The following is a 19729-nucleotide window of genomic DNA, read 5'->3' as shown; positions in this document are numbered from 1 at the left end:
GACTTCAAACAGTAGATATCTGTGAAGTGCTTAGCAGTTCTCATTACAAATCCCAGGCAACGTGAAGCTTATGCAACAATGTACGAGATATGTTGCTTGTAGTTCAGTTGTTCGTCAAGAAAAACCCCAAGGTCCTTGGCACATGTGACTCTATCTATCGTAGATCCTCGGAGACAATAGTCGAAACGTATAGGTGTTCTTTTCCGTGTGAACGTGATGATCGAGCATTTACTGATATTTAATGTCATTCGATTAATCTCGCACCACTCCGAAAAAATTTCTAGTTGACTCTGGAGGGAAATGGCATCCTCAGTTGTCTTAATAATTTTGAATAACTTAAGGTCGTCGGCAAATGATAATCGTGGGACACTCAGTAAAAAGTTCACGTCATTGAAGTACAGGAGGAAAATCAGTGGTCCGAGATGACTGCCTTGTGGAATGCCAGAAAAAGCATAAAAATCATTAGATAGATCATCACCGATCTTAACCGCCAACCGTCGATTGCAGAGGTACGATTCAGTCCACTGAAGAATACAGGAACCGAAACCCAGTCGGTCCAGTTTGGCGATAGTAATAGCGTGATTTATTTTGTCAAAAGCAGCGGAGAGGTCCGTATATAAAACATCTGTTTGAAAACCGTTTGACATAGCATCTGTTATAAACGTCGTAAAGCTTAATAGATTAGTAGCAGTTGAGCGTTTCGGTATGAATCCGTGCTGAGTTTCTACGATATACTGCTTACAGTGATTGAAAATAGGTTCCAGAACAACCAGTTCGAACAGCTTAGGAATTGCACTAAGTAAGGTAATGCCGCGATAGTTGTCGATATTCTTCCTGTCTCCTTTTTTGTGCACTGGGAACATATAAGAAGATTTCCAAACAACAGGAAATACTCCAGTCGTGAGTGACTGTTGAAACAGTTGACATAAGGGTGTTGCAATACCGCTGGAACATTTCTTCAAGACGACAGCGGGGATGCCATCGGGTCCAGGAGAATATGAAGACTTCATTTTAACGATAGCCTTTTGGACAGAGCTAATATCAACATTGATGAAATTCAACGATTGACTCAAAACAGGAACGTTCCGTGCTGCCTGGGAGATTTGATCCGTTGATAAAATATCTCTAGAAAAAACCCCAGAGAATTTCTTTATTAGTTTTACTATTCGAATACCGTTTAAACATACATGACTAACGTTAGCGTTGAAGTTTTTGATTAGGATAGTGATAGCACATAATAAGATAAGATGATTGCCACCTGTCAGATTAGGATTTGTCTGGAACCGTTAATATTTTATTTTCGTTCAACCCCCATTCCGTCTCTCCATCATCTTCATTTGAAACTAACTAGATTCGCTCGCCTAAATTAACCTGGTCGTTATTTCCTCTTTTTCTGTCTTCCACCATCTATTTTGATCACTAATTAGATCGACATGTCGATTCTAACCTCGTCGTTTTTTTTCTATCTTCCACCATCTTTTTGATAACTAATTAGATCTACATGCTGATTTCAACCCAGTCGTTCGTTTTCGCTCGTTTAGCACCCCCTCCACCAACCCTTGTTTTCAATTTACCCAACCACTTTTCTCCTCTCTCTCACCTTCTAAGTAAGAGTACTAATACTGCTATACTTGGTGTCATCAACTAGTTTTAGTGTTATAAATTTAGTTTTAACTGTTAGTTTTAATTGTAGTGTTAGGCCTAAATGTATCTGTTGGATCATTGTAATCTGTTGATACAAATGATGAGGAGGTTTTATGTCTGTTGGAGAGAGAGATTGATAAATTTCATCTCCACCGGGCTTTTCCCTGCTCCAAATAAAGAAATAAATAAATAAATAAATAAACATGGGGTTATTAAAGCCATTAATGTGGAACAAGGCAACCAAAATTTTTAATGATCGATATTTTCAATCAAGCAGTTCCATCAATCGTCATATCGACAATAAGAATGAATTTCATTCGAGCTCTCATGACACAAAATCAGAGCATACCAACTAAAGCTTCAAATCTATTTATTGCGCTCTCTGTCTTGCTGTCTAACAACAACGTACCTCTGGCCTGCTACCCGTAGGATTGGAACGTTAGCTATAATTTTGCTTACATTTATAGATTCGCGTGCTTCCAACTGCTTCGCTTTCGCATCGATTGACTAATCAGAGCGTTGATTTCCCATTGATATATCACCCACTTCATCAAAAGCGTCGTCTAAGTTAGGAAAATCCTGTAAGCCGTAGATTTTTAGCATACAAAATATGACACTGCTAGTTATTAATCAACGTTTCAATGATATATATTTGAAAATACATGGCTATGTACTTTAGAATCAATAGATAGAAATACTTCCAATCAATTGATGAAATAATATTACTGATTGAAACTAAACTGACTGAGCTGTAAGCATTCAAAAGCTGACGACATTTCTACTACAGGGACCGCCATCTAACTTTTTTTGAACTAGCGGTTATTTCGACATTGGTAACCTTTATGTCACTTCTGATTCGACAGAAACTTAGTTTTATCTTTCCGCTGAACGAACATGGTTGTGTATACGCTTGAGGAACGCGTGAAAATAGTACAGTTTTACTTTGAAAATTATGGTAATGTTGCCACGAGAGTTTTACCAAAAAAATCATCTTCTTGGATGAGGCAAATTTTCATCTCGGCGGGTATGTTAATAAGCAAAATTGTCGCATATGGGGGACGGAAAACCCGCGCGTTATCATGGAGAAGCCTATGCATCCTCATAGAGTGACGGTTTGGTGCGGATTTTGGTCTGGCGGCATCATTGGGCCATTTTTCTTCGAAAATGAGACAGGAGCGCCGTCACAGTCAATGACGAGCGCTACCGCGCCATAATTAGCGATTGGTTCTTCCCGTTACTTGAAGAGGAAGACTTGGACACCATTTGGTTCCAACAAGACGGCGCTCCGTGCCACACAGCCAACGCTGCGCACAGTGTTCTAAGATCGAATTATCAATCGAAATTCGGATGTCGTTTGGCCGCCTCGGAGCTGTGATTTGACGCATTTAGACTATTATCTTTGGAGGGCTGTCAAAGATAAGTGTTATGTGGACAAGCCAGAGACAATTCAAGTCTTGAAGGACAACATTCGTGCAGCCATAGCTGAAATAAAGCTGCATACAATCAAAAATGTAATAAAAACTGGACCGACCGTATGGCGTACTGCAAGGCTAGCCGAGGCAGCCATTTGAATGAAATTAAATTCCACAATTAACTGGAAGGATTGTACTTTAATATGAAAAAATAAGTTTTGAAATCGGATGAACCGTTTGTGTTTTATTACATGTTTAAAAAAAGTTACATGGCGGACTCTGTATGTAGAAAACAAAGATAAAATGAAAAGAGGTTGATTTGAATGTGTAATCAGTTTGCTGCCATAGTGTAAAAACCAAAGGTTGAAACTAGGACCGCCTTTTCAGTCCTCCTCTCCGCAGGCTTCTGGAACACGTTGCGATACAATGTTTTTTAGTCACTTAAAGCTTATGTTCCTTTAAGTTTACGGAATATAGAAAGTTTCATAATGAATGGGCACTGCACTGAAGTTTATTTCGCTCATTTTGAACGATGATAAGCGTGATCGATAATATTGCGCAACACGGTTTGTTTCTATGCATGTGCTGTCCAAATCTGGTTTCTACTGGTTTGTAACTGAACGAGGCGGTTACATTTTGTAATTGTTCTGCCTTTCTCATATGGAAAGGTTATGCAATCACTTGAAAAACCGACTAGAAAAAATGGCCAAGTGTCATACACCATTCGACTCAGTTCACCGAGCTGAGAAATGTCTGTCTGTGTGTGTGTGTGTTTTTTTTCCTCCCAACCTCCCTCAGCAGAGAAAACCGATTGGAAAAACTCTGCTACATTAATATGCCTCGATCGCCCTGGTACCACTGATGCGACTGCTTCAGGGGGGCAATGTGCTCCTGCACTCTTCTATTGCTGTGCTCATGCACTTTTGGTCGCTTCTAATCCGTGCTCATGCACTTATCGTACTGCGCAAACTCTTCAAGCGATTCCAGCTTGCTGGTCGCTCCTCCACTGTAACTGTAACTCCGTCAGCATTTTTGTAACTGCCCTGCTGATCGCGTTCCACGTCTCCTCAGTGCGGCACATCTCGTCGACAACGTTTTCTACATTTTATGCAGGCATCGATGTTCTTGTCGCCTCGAATCTGGGGCAAATGAACACTACGTGCTCCGGTGTCTCCTCCACGTTCACGCACTCCGGGCAGAAGGGCGAAGCGGCATGGCCAAACCGATGTAGGTACTGCCTGAAGCAGCCATGACAAGAAAAAAAACTGGGTTAGGTGGAAGTTCACTTCTCCATGCTTTCGGTTCACCCAGGTCGACACATTAGGGATGAGCCGATGGGTCCATCTCCCTTTATCCGTGGAATTCCATTCCTGTTGCCACTTTGCCATTGAGGCCATTCGCACTAACGTTCTCACTTGCCTGGTCGTCCTTCGCCCGTAGCACTCGATATCCTCCTCCAATGTGATGCAGATTGGGATCATTTCTGCAATCACACAAACTGCCTCCGACGATATCGTTCTATATGCGCTCGCTACTCGTATGGCCATGAGCCGGAACGCACTGTTTAGCTTCACCCGATTTCGCTTGGTTTTAAGCGCCGCACCCCAGGCTGGAACTCCGTACCGCAGTATCGAAGATGACACACTCGCCAGCAGCCGCCTCTTGCTGCTTCTTGGACCGCCGGTGTTTGGCATAATCCTTGACAGTGCGTTGATTGTCTTCGCCGCCTTTTCACAGGCGTAGTCGACGTGGCTGTTAAAGTTTAGCCGATCGTCGATCATCACACCCAGATGCTTCATTTGTCGCTTCGATGCTGTTGCGTGTTCTCCGACGGAGATTTCCACTCGCTGCACTGCCTTGCAGTTGCTCACCAATAGCACCTCCGTTTTGTGGTGGGCTATCTTCAGCTTGACTCCATTCATCCAGTTTTCGATGATGCCGATCGATACTACCGCCAACATTTCTACCTCCTCCGGCGTCTTGCCTGTTACTGATAAAACGATATCGTCCGCGAAACCCACGAGCACGACGCCTGTGGGTAGCTGTAGCGTAAGCACTCCGTTGTACATAGCGTTCCACAGCGTTGGTCCGAGGATGGAGCCTTGTGGAACTCCCGCCGACACATGCATCCTCCTCTGTCCAGCTTCAGTGTCGTACACCAAGACTCTGTTCTGGAAGTAGCTTGTCAAGATCCGACACAGGTAGTCTGGAACCCGCATTCTATGCAGCGATATGACGATAGCCTCCCAGCTGGCGCTATTGAACGCGTTCTTGACGTCAATTGTGATTACGGCGCAGTACCGGTTTCCTCTCCTCTTCTGTTTGGACGCCCTCTCGGCCCTCTCTAGGACCGTGCGGATAGCATCCACCGTCGACTTTTCCTTCCGAAATCCGAACTGCAGCCGTGACAGTCCATTCTCTCCTTCTTTAAACGGCTCCACTCTGTTAAGGATGACCTTCTCCAGCAGCTTCCCAAGTGTGTCCAGCAGGCATATCGGTCTATACGATGCTGGATCCCCCGGCGGTTTTCCTGGCTTTGGCAGTAAAACCAGTTTCTGTACCTTCCAAATGTCTGGGAAGTGGCCTTCTTCCAAACATTTCTGCATCGCCGACCTGAACATATCGGGGTAGGTCAGGACCGCCGATTTCAACGCCACGTTGGGGATTCCGTCCGGATCCGGAGCTTTGTTCACTTTCAGTTTTTTCGCCACTGCTTCTAACTCGGCATTGGAGACCTGCCGAGCTTCCGCACTACCTTCGTCTTCCTCACCATACAGTGTTGGTGGCCACGTCGTTGGGTCGTGCTTCGGAAAGAGACCCTCTACGATTATCTTCAGCTTAGCTGTGCACATTTCGGCTGGCGTCGCTGGACCTTTGATCTTCGCCATCACGACTCGGTACGCGTTAATCCAGGGGTTTGTGTCGGCTTCTCTGCATAGCTCCTTGTGGCAGTTCGACTTGCTCACGATTATCGCCTTTTTAAATGCGGCTCTGGCCTCCTGGAACGCCAACTTCCGCTCCTCTTCATCCGGGAGGATTCTTGCCCTCTGGTAGCGTCTTCTGGCTCTTAGACGGGCAGTACGGAGGGTGCCGAGTGTCTCGTTCCACCAATGTGCTCCCGTTTTCGTGGCATTGTAGTGTCGCATGCACTTGTAATCACTCTTGTCAGCATCCATGTCTGAAGTGTTGCTGTTCGCACGGAGTGCTTCGACGAAGAGGTCCTTGTCGAAGGCCTTCGTGTTCCACTTTCATTCGCATGTTCTGCTTCCCTGTATGGCCGTGGGGTTCCGTTGGCCAACGCTGTAGCAGACCGCCTGGTGATCACTATGGGTGTACTCTTCGCTTACTCTCCAGATCATGCTGCGCGCCAGCGATGGGCTGCAGAAGGTAATGTCGATGATCGACTCCCGCCCGTCTTTCCTGAATGTTCTAACGGTGCCTGCGTTGCACAGTTGTACCTCCAACTTCGCTAGCGCTTCCAGCAGGCTGCAACCTCTAGCGTTATTCAGCCTGCTACCCCACTCCACGGCCCACTCATTGAATTCTCCACTGATCAGTACTGGCCTGCGTCCAACCAGCTTGTCGGTTAACTCCTCCAGCATCCGATCGAATTTCTCCGCTGTCCACCTTGGGGGTGCATAGCAGCTGCATACGAAGGTGCCGTTGATTTTGGTGATGACGAAACCTACGTACGTGCTTACAACCACCTCCTGAATAGGAAATCTTCCAGTCACATGTATAGCAGTCGTTCTCGTACTATCTGCCACCCAGTTGTTGTTATCGAGAGGAACTCGATACGGCTCTGCAATAATCGCAACGTCGCACTTTGCTTCTGTTGTTGACTACCTCAACAGTTGCTGTGCGGTGTCGCAATGACTCAGGTTTATCTGCATTATCTCCATTACTGTTGACCTGCGATCGCCTTCTCATATGCAGGGCACTTGTATCCACCCGTCGAGTGGGCGTTTCCTTCTTCCGTAGTGCAGTGGCACTTTAGCGCCTGCGAGCAGTCCTTCGCAATGTTTCCCTTCTCTCCGCATTTTTTGCATTGTTCATAACTGTCTGGGCCTTTGCAGTTGGCCGACATGTGTCCGAAGCCCATGTACTTGAAGCATCGCAAAACCCGTTTTGCTGTCACTCCTTACTACTCGGCGGCGACTCTCAGCGGGCACACCGAACAGCCAAATCGTACCTTGCCTACCTTCAGCAATTTGCTGGCCGCAGGCAACGATAGTCGAATCATCGCTGTTTGTGTGCCTTGGTGCCCCTTCATCAGCCGGATCGTTAGAACCTCTTCTCCCAATTCGCATTGCGTCTTCAGTACACTACCAAGCTCCTCTACTGTTGTGATCTCGTCCAGGTATCGGCATTCGATCGTTGCTTCCTGGCACAAAGCCTTCACGTTCCCGCCATCCCCGACGAGGTCGCTCAATGACTTGGCGAACTGCTCTCGGTAGGCAGAACTTCTAATCGCTTCGCTGGATCCTTCTTCAGTTCAAACAGCATATCTCCTTGCTGAGTGCGCCTGGTTCTCACCGCGTTCTCACCCAGTTCCTTCAACTCCGGATCTTCTCGGACTTTCTTGAGGATTGCTGCGTACTGTTGGTTGTTTGCCTTGACCATCAGGGCGTCTCCCAGGGATTCTTCCCTTTTCGATCCGATTATTCCCTTTCGTTTCCTCCTTTTTGGACTGATTTTTCTTCGTCTCCTTGCGATTTTTGGCGACGTTCCAATCGCCCTTGGCTCTCTCGTCGCTCGACTCCTCACTACCTTGACATTCGTTGTCTTCTTCCTCGCCTGGTGTTTCTCGACTCCGCTCGTTCGAGCTCTTATTTCTGCGTCCTTTCGGGGTCTCCTGCATTTCGGTTGACGCTTCCACCGCCGCCACCTGCTCCAAGGCCAGCTTCAAAGCCTTTTCAGCAGACTTTGCTCTCTTCTGCGGCGCTGTGTGCTCGCGGTCAGCTTCCATCACGGCATATATGAGGCTCGACACCCTTTGCTTAATCTTGGTGTGCACGTTGTTACGGCCCTTTACGTATTCGTTCAGCTCGATGACCTTCCTGTTCAACTCCATCATTTACACCTTGGGCCTCGCAAGTTGTAGGCCTTCTTGAGTGGTGCTGCTGCTCGGTGTAGGCACCGAAGGCCCTCCTTTATTGCTGCTGCTAAGTGTGCTCCAAAGAGTCCATGTTGCCCACCTCGTGGCGTGCCGCTGCTATCCGTTGCCGTGATACTGAAAGTTTCTACCGGCGAACGTGTCAACCTACTGCTCCTTAAGAATGCGCTCGCATCCATATCATCTGCTACCTCCGTTGTGTTGTTATTTTGCTTCTTCTCCATCTGGTTGGGTCCCCCCTCCAAGCCGCTATCTTCGCCCGTCATAAGTAGTTGCCGTTGTGATCCCATAGTGATCTTTACAAGCAGTGAGGCCATGCTATGGTTGACACGGTCCTTTATGGGGAGCCGTGTTCAGAGCCGGATCGGCACTAGTCAGGAATGTTCAACTGAGCCTACTTCCACCGGGTAGGGTGGTGGGTTCGGAACGTACTTGGAGGCCTTCGAAGGTTTTAACGGGACGGGAGCAACCGTACCATTAGCCCACTCGCCGTTTCAGAGAGGTGTCACCCATTCTTACTAGGGTAGCACGGCTGTCAGCTCTGTAGTATATACGTATTCCTTGCTCGTGTCCACGTCCATGGGCTGCTAGTTTGCAATAATAAGGCTCTTACTGGCGTCGATCCTAATGTACTGGTTGACACTCCGGTTGTTTGGGCTAAGGCATTTTGGAAGCGGTACCAGATCGCTCCCAAGACTCCCAAGCTACCACCCGACTCGCACAAGGGGGGGTTCGTCAAGCCCCTGGACTCCCGTCCCTGCTGTGTGTGTGTATGTGTATGTGTGTATATGTGTGTGTGTATGTGTATGTGTGTATATGTATGTGTGTGAATGTGTCAAAAAATCTCACTAGGTTTTCTCAAAGACGGCTGAACCGATTTTGATAAACTTAGATTCCAATGAAAGGTCTTTTGGTCCCATACGGAATTCCTTAATTTCATACGGATCCGAATTCCGGTTCCGGAATTATAGGGTAAAATGTGTTCAATGTAGTACATCGTCACTTAAACTGGTGAAACAGAAACGTAAATTTTTTTCTAAACTGGTCTCAAAACTACACAAATCGATAGCTATCATCAGTATGCAACTAAACGAACCATACCTTGGTACACGGTTTCCGGTTCCGGAAGTACCGGACACAATGGTCATATATTCCAAAATGGATTACACTCACTTTTCTCAGCGATGGTTTAACCGATTTCCAGAAAATTTGATTCAAATGAAAGGCCTTACGGTCCCATACTGAATTTATGAATTTCATCCAGATCCGACTTCCAGTTCCGGAGTTATAGGCTAAAATGTGTTCAATATAGTACACTGTCACTTAAACCGGCGGAACAAAAAACGTAAAAAAATCTAAATTTATCTCAAACCTACACAGATTGATAGCCATTATCAGTAGGTAACTAAACAAACCGATTACGGGTATCCTAGTTCCCGGTCACCAGTTCCGGAAGTAAAGGTCATATTTTCCAAAATTGTTCTCACTCACTTTTCTCAGTGATGGTTTATCCGATTTCCACAAACTTTAATTCAAATGGATTCCTGAATTTCATCTGGATCTAATTTCTGGTTCCAGAGTTATAGGGTAAAGTGTGTTCAATATTGTACACCGTCACCGGCGAAACAAAAACCGTAGTAATTTTTCTGGACTGGTCTCAAAACTACACAAATCGATAGTCATTGTCATTAAGCAACTAAACAAACCGATTCCGGCTATCCTGGGTCCCAGTCTCCAGTTCCGGAAGTACCGGAAATAGTGGTCATATATTACAAAATGGATCTCATTCACGTATCTGAGCGATGGTTTAACCGATTTTCACAAACTTAGATTCAAATGAAAGGTCTCACGGTCCCATGCGAAATTCCTGAGTTTCATCCGGATCTGATTTCTGGTTCCGGAGTTATAGGGTAAAGTGTGTTCTATATTGTACACCGTCACTTAAACCAGCGAAACAAAAAAACGTAAAAAAAAAGTCCTAAACTGGTCTCAAAACTACACAAATCGATAGCCATCATCAGTATGTAACTAAACAAACCTTTTCCGGCTACCCTGATTCCCGGTGTCCGGTTCCAGAAGTACCGGAAATAATGGTCATATATTCCAAAATGGACTTCACTTCCTTTTCTCAGCGATGGTTCGACTGATTTTTCATAAACTCTCATTCTCGGCGAAACAGAAAAAGTAAAAAAGTCTAAACCTGACACAAAATCATTATCCTCAATCTTAGGCTCAAATGAAAGGTCTTATGGTCCTACCAAAAATTACTGCATATTTTCGGATACAACAAAAAATCTAAATCTTCGTTTAGAGTACGACGGAAAAATCGTATTAAATCTTCAAAATTTGAATAAAAACTAGTAGAATTTGTACGTCATATGGGTGGCCGCACGAACCGACTTCGATTATACCGGTTCTCGGGTTCCGGTGCTTTAAATACATATAATAGTAAACCAACTTCGTTTTCTAATGGGTGGCCTAATCGATCAGTGAACTGTTTCATTATCTATGTTATAGTAGTTAATGCACAAACAATCCCTTGGTATCTTTCAAAAATCAAAGAGAAACATTTTGAATAGAATACTTACTTTATTTATTTAATTTTATTTATTTTATTTTGGAGCAGGGAAAAGCCAGATGGAGATGAAATTAGGCAATCTCTCTCTCCAGCAGGCATAAAACCTCCTCAATATTTATATCCACAGATTACAATGATCCAACAGATACATTTAGCCTTAACACTATCAGGAATCAGAATGGCACGTTCCCCTTAGTGATCGAAGAACGGATGGTGGATGACAAAGAAAAAGTAGAAGGGACGACCGAGTTAATTTCGACGAGCGAATCTAGTTAGTTTCCAATGGAGATTGTGGAGAGACGGAGTGGGAAAGATCACAATAATCCAGCAGATACCATGTCATATACTTATTACTGATAATTAAAACTACCCCTATTACTAACCTTAATACTTAAGAAGTAGAGATGTAATTCAAAAACAATTTTCTCACGGTGTTGCGAGATAGGTGAAAATCGAACAAGTGAGAACATCGATTAAATAGACAGCACATTCTAGAAACGGTTCGTTATAGCCGTAATTAGTGCGAGCAGATTGAATTCTGCGAAATGGATGAGATCGGAGGTAACGAAAATTAATAGCTAGGTTCAGTTTATGTAACAATTCGGGGCAATCAGTTTGAGATTGTAACAAATCCGCCACGAAAATAGCTCTACAAATGTCTCGGCGCACGGATAACATGCCTAAATCGATAAGTTTACAGCGCTCATTATAGCTGGGCAGGTTGTTGGGATCCCTCCAAGGAAGACTGCGAAGGGCAAACCGAATAAAGGCTATAGCAGGATAAGCATGTAAAATCTGCCCCCAAAGGGAATTCATATTGTTATACCACATTCGAAAGGTCATAGACTGTAAACATTTTCTCAAAGTTTCAACCCTTTAACTGCCATATTGACGGAACTAGGGTGGTTCTATTGATTTTTATTTTATTTGATTTTTGAAGAAACTGCTTCTCCGAAAAAAATTGAAAAAAATCAGGCATGTTTAAGGCATTATGGGGATGCTTTACAATTGTTTTCAAAATTTTTGAAGATGTATTTCTTTTATTAAAAAATACTAGAAAGTTTTGAAACATATTTTTTCCCTCTTCCAATTTTTGCACCACCCTGGATTTTTTAGTGATAAATAAAGAATTTTTGGACATGTTAAAGTGGTATGTTTCCATATTTTTTAAAAATGTGGACGACCAAAATATTTGATTTTTTCTAAAAAATTAATAACAGTCGACCATGTGTCCCCATCGAATTCTGAGAGAAGGAAACGCATGGTGCTTTATCTTAGCAGTTTCTAGTAGTAGTCGACCATGCGTTTCCGTTTTAAGAGAACTTTATGGGAACGCATGGTCGACTACTACTAGAAACTGCTAAGATAAAGCACCATGCGTTTCCTTCTCTCAGAATTTGATGGGAACGCATGGTCGACTGTTATTGATTTTTTAGAAAAAAATAAATATTTTGGTCGTCCACATTTTTAAAAAATATGAAAACATACCATTTTAGCATGTCCAAAAATTCTTTATTTATCACTAAAAAATCCAGGGTGGTGCAAAAATTGGAAGAGGGAAAAAATATGTTTCAAAATTTTCTAGTATTTTTCAATAAAAGAAATACATCTTCAAAAATTTTGAAAGAAATTGTAAAGCATCCCCATAATGCCTTAAACATGCCTGATTTTTTTCAATTTTTTTCGGAGAAGCAGTTTCTTCAAAAATCAAATAAAATAAAAATCAATAGAACCACCCTAGCTCCGTCAATATGGCAGTTAAAGGGTTGAAACTTTGAGAAAATTGTTTCCAGTCTATGACCTTTCGAATGTGGTATAACAATATGAATTCCCTTTGGGGGCAGATTTCACATGCTTATCCTGCTATAGCCTTTATGCGGAATAGCTTCTATGCGTTGGATGTCGAGTTGATAATAAGGAGCCCAAACGACTGCAGCATATTCGAGTATAGAATAGAGCAAACCAGTGCACAATATAGTGCTTTAAGACAATATATGTTATTAAAGTTCTTTGTAATGCGAAATATGAAGCCTAGCATCTTGGAAGCCTTAAAGATCGTATGTTCTATGTGATTCTTAAAATTAAGTTTTGAATCCAACAGAACTCCTAAATCTTTGACAGTCGATTCTCGATTGAGAATAGTCTGGGAAATGGTATAGTCGAATACAACTACTGTGCGTTTACTTGAGAAAGAAATCACGGAACATTTTGAAGCGTTCAGGACCATTTTATTGAGGTCGCACCAACTGGAGAAAATATCTAACTGTTTCTGCGGGAATCTGACATCTTCCAGGTCTTTAATAGGATGATACAATTTAAAATCGTCGGCGAATGATAGTTTTTTACAGGTTCAAATCATTCAGATACAGCAAAATGAAAAGGGTCCGAGGTGACTACCTTGAGGAACCCCCGAGTTAGTAAAAAAGGGTGCGGCAGTGCAGTCACCGATTTTAACAATCATAGTACGGTTAATCAAATAAGACTGCAGCCAGTTCAAAACAGGACCGCTAAATCCAAGCCTTCCTAGTTTTGCAATTGCTATTTGGTGATTTATTTTACCAAAAACAGCGAAGAAGTCAGTATATATAGAGTCAACCTGCTGTCGCGCCTGTAACGACTGAATGACATAGGAAGTATAACACACAAGATTCATAGATGTAGATCGTTTTGGCATGAACCGTGCTGAGTTGAAGATATATAATTAGAGCAATTGTGTATGATGAAATCCAAAACGATTAATTCGAAGAGCTTAGATACAGCATACAAAGCGTATGTAATTCGATATTTCGCATTTATTGCCCTTTTTAAATACGGGAAAGATGAATGATTTCTTCCATGGTTCGGGAAAAATTCCAGAGCGTAAGGATATATTAAATAATATCACCAATGTGGCTAATAAACATCCCGAACACTTTTGGAGAACTATAGACGGAATGCCATCAGGCCCAGCACTTGTTGATTTTTTCAGCTTAGTGCACGCAGTTTTCATTGTATCCATTGTGACAATAGGGGAGCGTAGTGGGATATTATTCGTAGCTTCAAGAATGTGTTTATTAGTTAATGATTCTTCGCAAAAAACGCTGCTGAATTGTTTGCAAAAAAGATCACAAATATCGAACGTGGTTGATGTTTGTAGATTGCCAAGAGACATAAGATTAGGGAGACCCGTTTTTTTTCTTTGATCATTTACGTGGTTCCAAAACTTTTTAGGATGAGTTCTAAGATTGTTCTGGAGGCGACGGTGATAGGCATAGTGGAGTGCTTTATGTAATCGTTTGTAACGATTGTTATAAAACAGGTAATACAAGATCAGTAGTACAGATGGATGTTTACTGTACTTTTTTAAAGCAGTTCGTTTGGCTCGTTTAAAACGTTACAGAGTTTGGTTTGTCCAGGGTGGATAACATGATTTTTGTTGTAATTTCTTAGGTTCAAATTGCTCGATAGCATCGGAAATAATCTGCGTCCAGAGAGAAACGGCAGAGTTACAATCGCAGTTCGATAATAAGGAGTTCCAATCGAAAGCTAATAATTACCTATTCACTGCGTCAAAATTTCCATTTCTGTATTCGTAAAAAATGATTCAGAGACTTCGTTGAATACAACAGGTGGACATCCATGAATGGAAATATGGAGTGTGGGATGGTGATGGCAGGTTTTAACAAGCGGAAAAGGGGCAGGAATAACTGAGCAATTGTTTCTGAGTTCTTGACTAACGAAACAGAGATCAAGCAAACGATTGTTACTATTGTGATTATGGTTTAACTGAACTAAACCAGCGGTATTATAGATGTCCAAAAGCATAAGGGAGGAAGGGATTTTAGACGAATGGGCTATATCGGGGAATGAATAATCAGAAGAGGAGCGAGACCATTTAATGCCGGGGAAATTATAGTCACCCATAATGATCAATCTGTCGTGAAGAGCAATTCGATTTTCGACTTGCGAGAGTGAGCTCAGATATTGTTCGAACAATGATAGATCATTGATGCGATCAGGCGGGAGATAAATAACACAAATATATAGCATGTAGTATGTAAGCCTGAGGGCAACCCAAAGCGATCAAAACACCACCACCGGTTTTTTATGGCTGTTCTGCTCAGTACGATCTTTTCTGTATACAGAGAATAAATTACCGAAAATTTGCTTGGAGAGTGTATTACTGTTTAACCAAGTCTCTGTAAACACGTATATTTCATAGGAACCGTCGGAACAAGCGAGACGATAATCTTCCAAAGAGCAATTGATTCCGCCGACGTTTTGATGGTAGACTAATGTTGTCTGGAATTTTTTTCTTTGCTGGTTGATGACAGGTAGCGGGGAGCGACGTACAGGGGCTCGTGTATAGACAGGGCGAGACAGTCTTGGTAATAATGCAAATCATCGAGAAGATTGCTAGCGAGTGTTGTTTTGGATATCTTGTTGATGAGGGGGTGGAGGATAGGGAGAATTCGAAACTTGATGAATTGATTGTCTCGAATTGAGGGCTAATAAAGGGGTAATAGATATACCGTATGGCCAGAAGTCCGGAGAATTAATTTGTTTTTCAATGGAAGGGGGAACTGTTATTTCAAATCAGACGAATGATAGTGGTCTGGTGAGGTTCGCTCGTACAAGTTTTTGGAATTTCACTAAGCTGCATTTAATTCTAGAACTCAGGCGCGGCAACTATTAGGGGGGGGGGGGATGAGCAAAGCACTCCCCGCCCCCCCCCCCCCCCCCCCAAAAGATTTATTGGGGGCAACTGGAATTATTTACTGGATTTATATTTTGGCAACTGGAATAATTATTAGAAAATTTGCTAGGAATATCTTATGATATAAAACTTTTTTCTGTTATCCCCGTAGTTAGTCTCCGAAATCCTTCACATTTCTTAACTAAGTTACTAAAAATTTTAAACGAATTTACTATAATGTGAAATGTGCTATACTGTACCACTTTCGAATATTGGTTATTACTGGAATAGTAGGGAAAATGTTTGTGAATTTTACTTGGTTGCTTTTTATTTACTCTAACCTTTCCGATTCCTTTATAAAAATGGTTTATATATTGAAAAGTTTAACGATCTGTAGTAATAATTTTTTGTGCCCCCCCCAATATTTCATCGAACTTGCCGCCCCTGCTAGAACTCACATAGTTTATAATATTCTCTTAGGTTTCATTTGGCATGAACCGTGTTAAGTAGAACCATTTACCTGTATTAGGCATTTGTTTCCTGGGGGGAGCTACTAGAAGAGGTGTAATTACATTTGTATTATCATTAGAATGGTTAATTTTTGTTTGTCTTTGAGGGATAGAACTACCTATGGAATTAACTATAGTGTAAGCTGGGGAGACTGTCGGAGGGGGACCAGTTTAAGGGATGTTTGAGATGGTAGCTTGCTGTTATTGGTTGCTGAATGTCGAGACTGTTGTGATTGTAGTGAGCTGGACGTTGCTGTAGTGAGGACTGGTGAGGTGCGATGCAGCAAGTGATGTTGATTCTTCCATGATAAAAGCGGCGGAAGTACAGTTGATCGCGCTAGTTAGAACTCACAACGCTTTAGGTGACAGGAATCTCGGTACTATTGGTGACCACCATTGGCGTTAAGACAGCTTTCCCTTGTATAGATGTTAGGTTGTATCAAACTGTTTTGCAAACAAACGGTTGACGGTGCAAAGGTGTCGGAAACATGTATCGGAGCATCGACTTTGGCCACTTTATCTGGCTGTGTAATGGATGGCCGGCTAGTGCTAGTAGTACAAGGACGTTTGTTGTTGTCGTCGAATATAGACTCGAAGAGATTTGTCAAATCCAACTGTAAGTTGTCGAGGCATTCGTGGAATGTTGTACCGTTGTTTACGGAGGGATCCAATCTATCCCGAAGACCAGATTGGTTGATGCAGCAAGCATTGGCACCAGGTTGAGAAAACAAACGGCATTGAATCTGTTAAAGCGCTGACTAATTTCAATATAGAAGTAGTACGCTGGAGAACCAAATTTATCCACACATACCACAGTATATTATATAAGAATTGCTCACTCGTTGGACTAGTAATCACATGAAGAGATTCGTGAATACACAACCGATGTTGAAGAATGAACGATATTCTCTTGCTTCGCTTACTAATGTGAAAGATAATACTTCTATACGCTCACCTTCCAAGTAAGTAGAGCTTTGAATCACTAATACATACCACTGTGAACCAATTCCGTCTGCTCAGAAGTGGCTGACAAATGGTTCAGTTGTTGGTGCATTCATGAACCATGAAGCGAATGAATGATGCTTACTTTTATTCAGTTCATTCGTAATTTAAAAGAATTTTTTTTTGAGTTAACTTAAAAATATATTTCGGAATAACACTAGATCTCGAAATTTCATGCATTTCTAAGACAAAATAAGAAAACCGGATAACTTTTAAAATTCGCGTTACTTTGAAAATCTGCGTAAAAAACCGCTCAACTATGGAAATCCGCGAAACTTTTTAAATCTGCATAAAAAACGCGGAACTTCGGAAAGCTGCGTGAAAAACACGTAAAACCGCGTAACAAGATTGTCTTCAAACAGAACCAATTATATTTGGAAGGGGTGTATCTACTATTTGGAAAGTTATAGGTACAATTTTTGTTATATTGTATTAAGGTATTCACGCCTCTAAAGGTAGTGGTGATTCCATTAACACCATGCTCCTGTACGGTTTGTGATTTGTTGATACAAGCGTTTCTCGTTAAGTTGTGTTTGTCTGTCACCACTATCTATGATAACCTTTCGTTATCAGAGATTAGATTGTTAGAATTTTAATAAATCAGATATTGCCTTGTTCAGGGGATTTCTTGCTCTTACTTAAAGGACTATCTGGCTGCTCTTCAGGCCAGCTGTAAATGCATGAATGTCAGCAGATTGAACAATTGCTCCTGCTGCCGCTAGGAAATATTTAATTTTTTTTCCGCGTACAAACTTGACGTGAATAAATCATCCATATTTACGTCGATAAATCAACAAAAATGTCATATTTTTGTTAGATACAAATGTTTTTTTATTGGATCTCGTTATCAGTCTTCTCTTTGTCATACTCGACACTTTTTACCTCGTTATTAACCAAAACGAATACATTTTCATTTCTTTCACGTTTAAACATAATGTACACTAAGTTATACGCCTTGTTGAAATGAATTTCATTTACATCATTAACGTCTGGATGCATTCGTTCTTTGAGTAAGATTTCAATTTTTGTTGCAGCTGATCTAACTTTGCAGCGTTTGAAATCAATGACGATTCTGCAATGTAACCCTTTTCTCTGGCTGCTGGAAAGCCTAACCTGTGATGTTCAAAATTGTTAAGTTTCTGATTATTATAAAGATGAAATTTAGAGTTATTCGCTCAATATAAGCTGCAACATTGTACTCGATCCGGGAACAGGTCTGCTATTCTTTAGATCCTCTTTTTTCTGTACGTTTATAGTACAGGATTGCCATTAGAAAACTGGATTCCTCCAGTTTAGGGGTTTTTCTAATATTATCTTCAACTATAACACATAACCCATTTTGGCGCGTCAGCATAAATCGTGATAACCCGGTCAGTGGCTGATCGCGCTTTATGCTGCGTTGCATACATTCATTCACTTAGAGAGCGGTCCAGTACCTACCGCAGATAGCAAAACAGGACTCGGGGCATATTCCAGAAGGTGACAAGGTATACACGGAGGTCTATATCAAGATTTTTAATGCGTGTGTTCTTCTGTGGGTTAAAGAATAGTCCGTTTCAAGGCTATATTTTTTAATGCAATGATGCTCCGAAGGCTTGTTTTAAACATCATTCCAGTGCAGTAAGCCTAAAGCCTGAACGAACTTAGAGCTAGATAAAAGTGAACAGTAATCGATGGAACATTTGTATCTTAGATTGTTTACTGGACTAAACATTATTTTTCGTTTTGTTTTCGAACTTTCAGAAATATTTTGCAGACTTATTTGCACTAGCTGCCGAGGAGGAAACTACTGGAACTGTTGGACGTAGAAGTACAAGCAGCCGCGGGCGCAAACCTCCTGCTAATAAGAAGGAAGCTTCCTCATCTTTTAACAATGCTAAAAAATATACAGATAATTCTTTTGCTAGTGACGATTCTACAGACGTGAGTATATTGTAATTTTTGGAACACACGGTGTTCTTTACCGAAATCATTGGACGGAAATGACTTGGTGTCGAGGGCAACGAGAGTATTTTTACACTTTTTACCTTGTTTAGAAATTGAATCTAGTTCAATGAGAAATCTTGAAGCGTTTCACATCGATCGCGGATTGAATTGAAATAGATGCGTTTGAAATACTTGATTGTTCGTTGTCTCTGCAATTGGTTTACAATTCGAATTGACTTGATACGGCTGAGACCTATAACATCAGCAATCATTGCGTTCCTCATCTTTTGTTTCAACAGAATACAATCGTTCGAATGTCATATTTTTCTTACATCTCATTCTTGTACATTAATACTAACAAGGCCAAAAGATTCATGGCTAAGGATTCGTAATATCAAAAATTATTTCCGGCTTAGAGAACTCAAAGAAAATGAAAGGTTCGAATATTCCAACAATGAATATTTGATTGTAGCAATTGTAAGAGTCCAGCACAATTGATTCGTGACTAACTATGCTATGAAAACTGTCTTGCTAACATCGCGTCTGACAGACAATAAATCGAGGTTAATTAGTTTCCATCTGTCGTGGTAACGACGAAGTGCGGAACGGAATATTTGCCTTGGACTTGTTCGATACGTTAGAATTCATTTTGCGTTAAAAGGTTATCGGTTAACTGTAACATATTGAACATGCTTCAAAGTGCAATGAAGTACTTTTAAGCAATGTTATCTTTCAAGTCTTTAGAAACACAGGAAATCAATCCAATTGAGTTCAACTCAAAATTTCAGTTCATTGAACTAAAAATAAAGAAATTCTGCGTTAATGTTTACATACAAAGTCATTCTTCTTTCTTTTGAATGTCAAGCT

At 41.7% G+C, this 19729-nt stretch overlaps 1 protein-coding gene across 3 annotated transcripts in view; it reads left to right on the top strand.

Annotated features, from left to right (window-relative positions):
* Positions 1-19729, top strand: part of LOC131432375 (integrator complex subunit 3 homolog) — an 821606-nt gene that overhangs the window by 697902 nt on the left and 103975 nt on the right. The window contains exon 12 of one of the 3 annotated variants that reach the window (XM_058598607.1): positions 18680-18859. The exons of 1 other annotated variant lie outside the window; for it this stretch is intronic. In XM_058598607.1, the coding sequence (XP_058454590.1) occupies positions 18680-18859 (180 nt within the window). Of the gene's footprint in view, positions 1-18679; positions 18860-19729 lie in introns of those variants that run through there. One more of the 3 variants, XM_058598609.1, reaches the window with a different exon arrangement.

The sequence above is a fragment of the Malaya genurostris genome, chromosome 2 (assembly GCF_030247185.1).
Source record: "Malaya genurostris strain Urasoe2022 chromosome 2, Malgen_1.1, whole genome shotgun sequence".
Classification (NCBI taxonomy): domain Eukaryota; kingdom Metazoa; phylum Arthropoda; class Insecta; order Diptera; family Culicidae; genus Malaya; species Malaya genurostris.
Note: the sequence above shows the minus strand (reverse complement) of the source record. Positions and strands in the feature narration are given on the sequence as shown.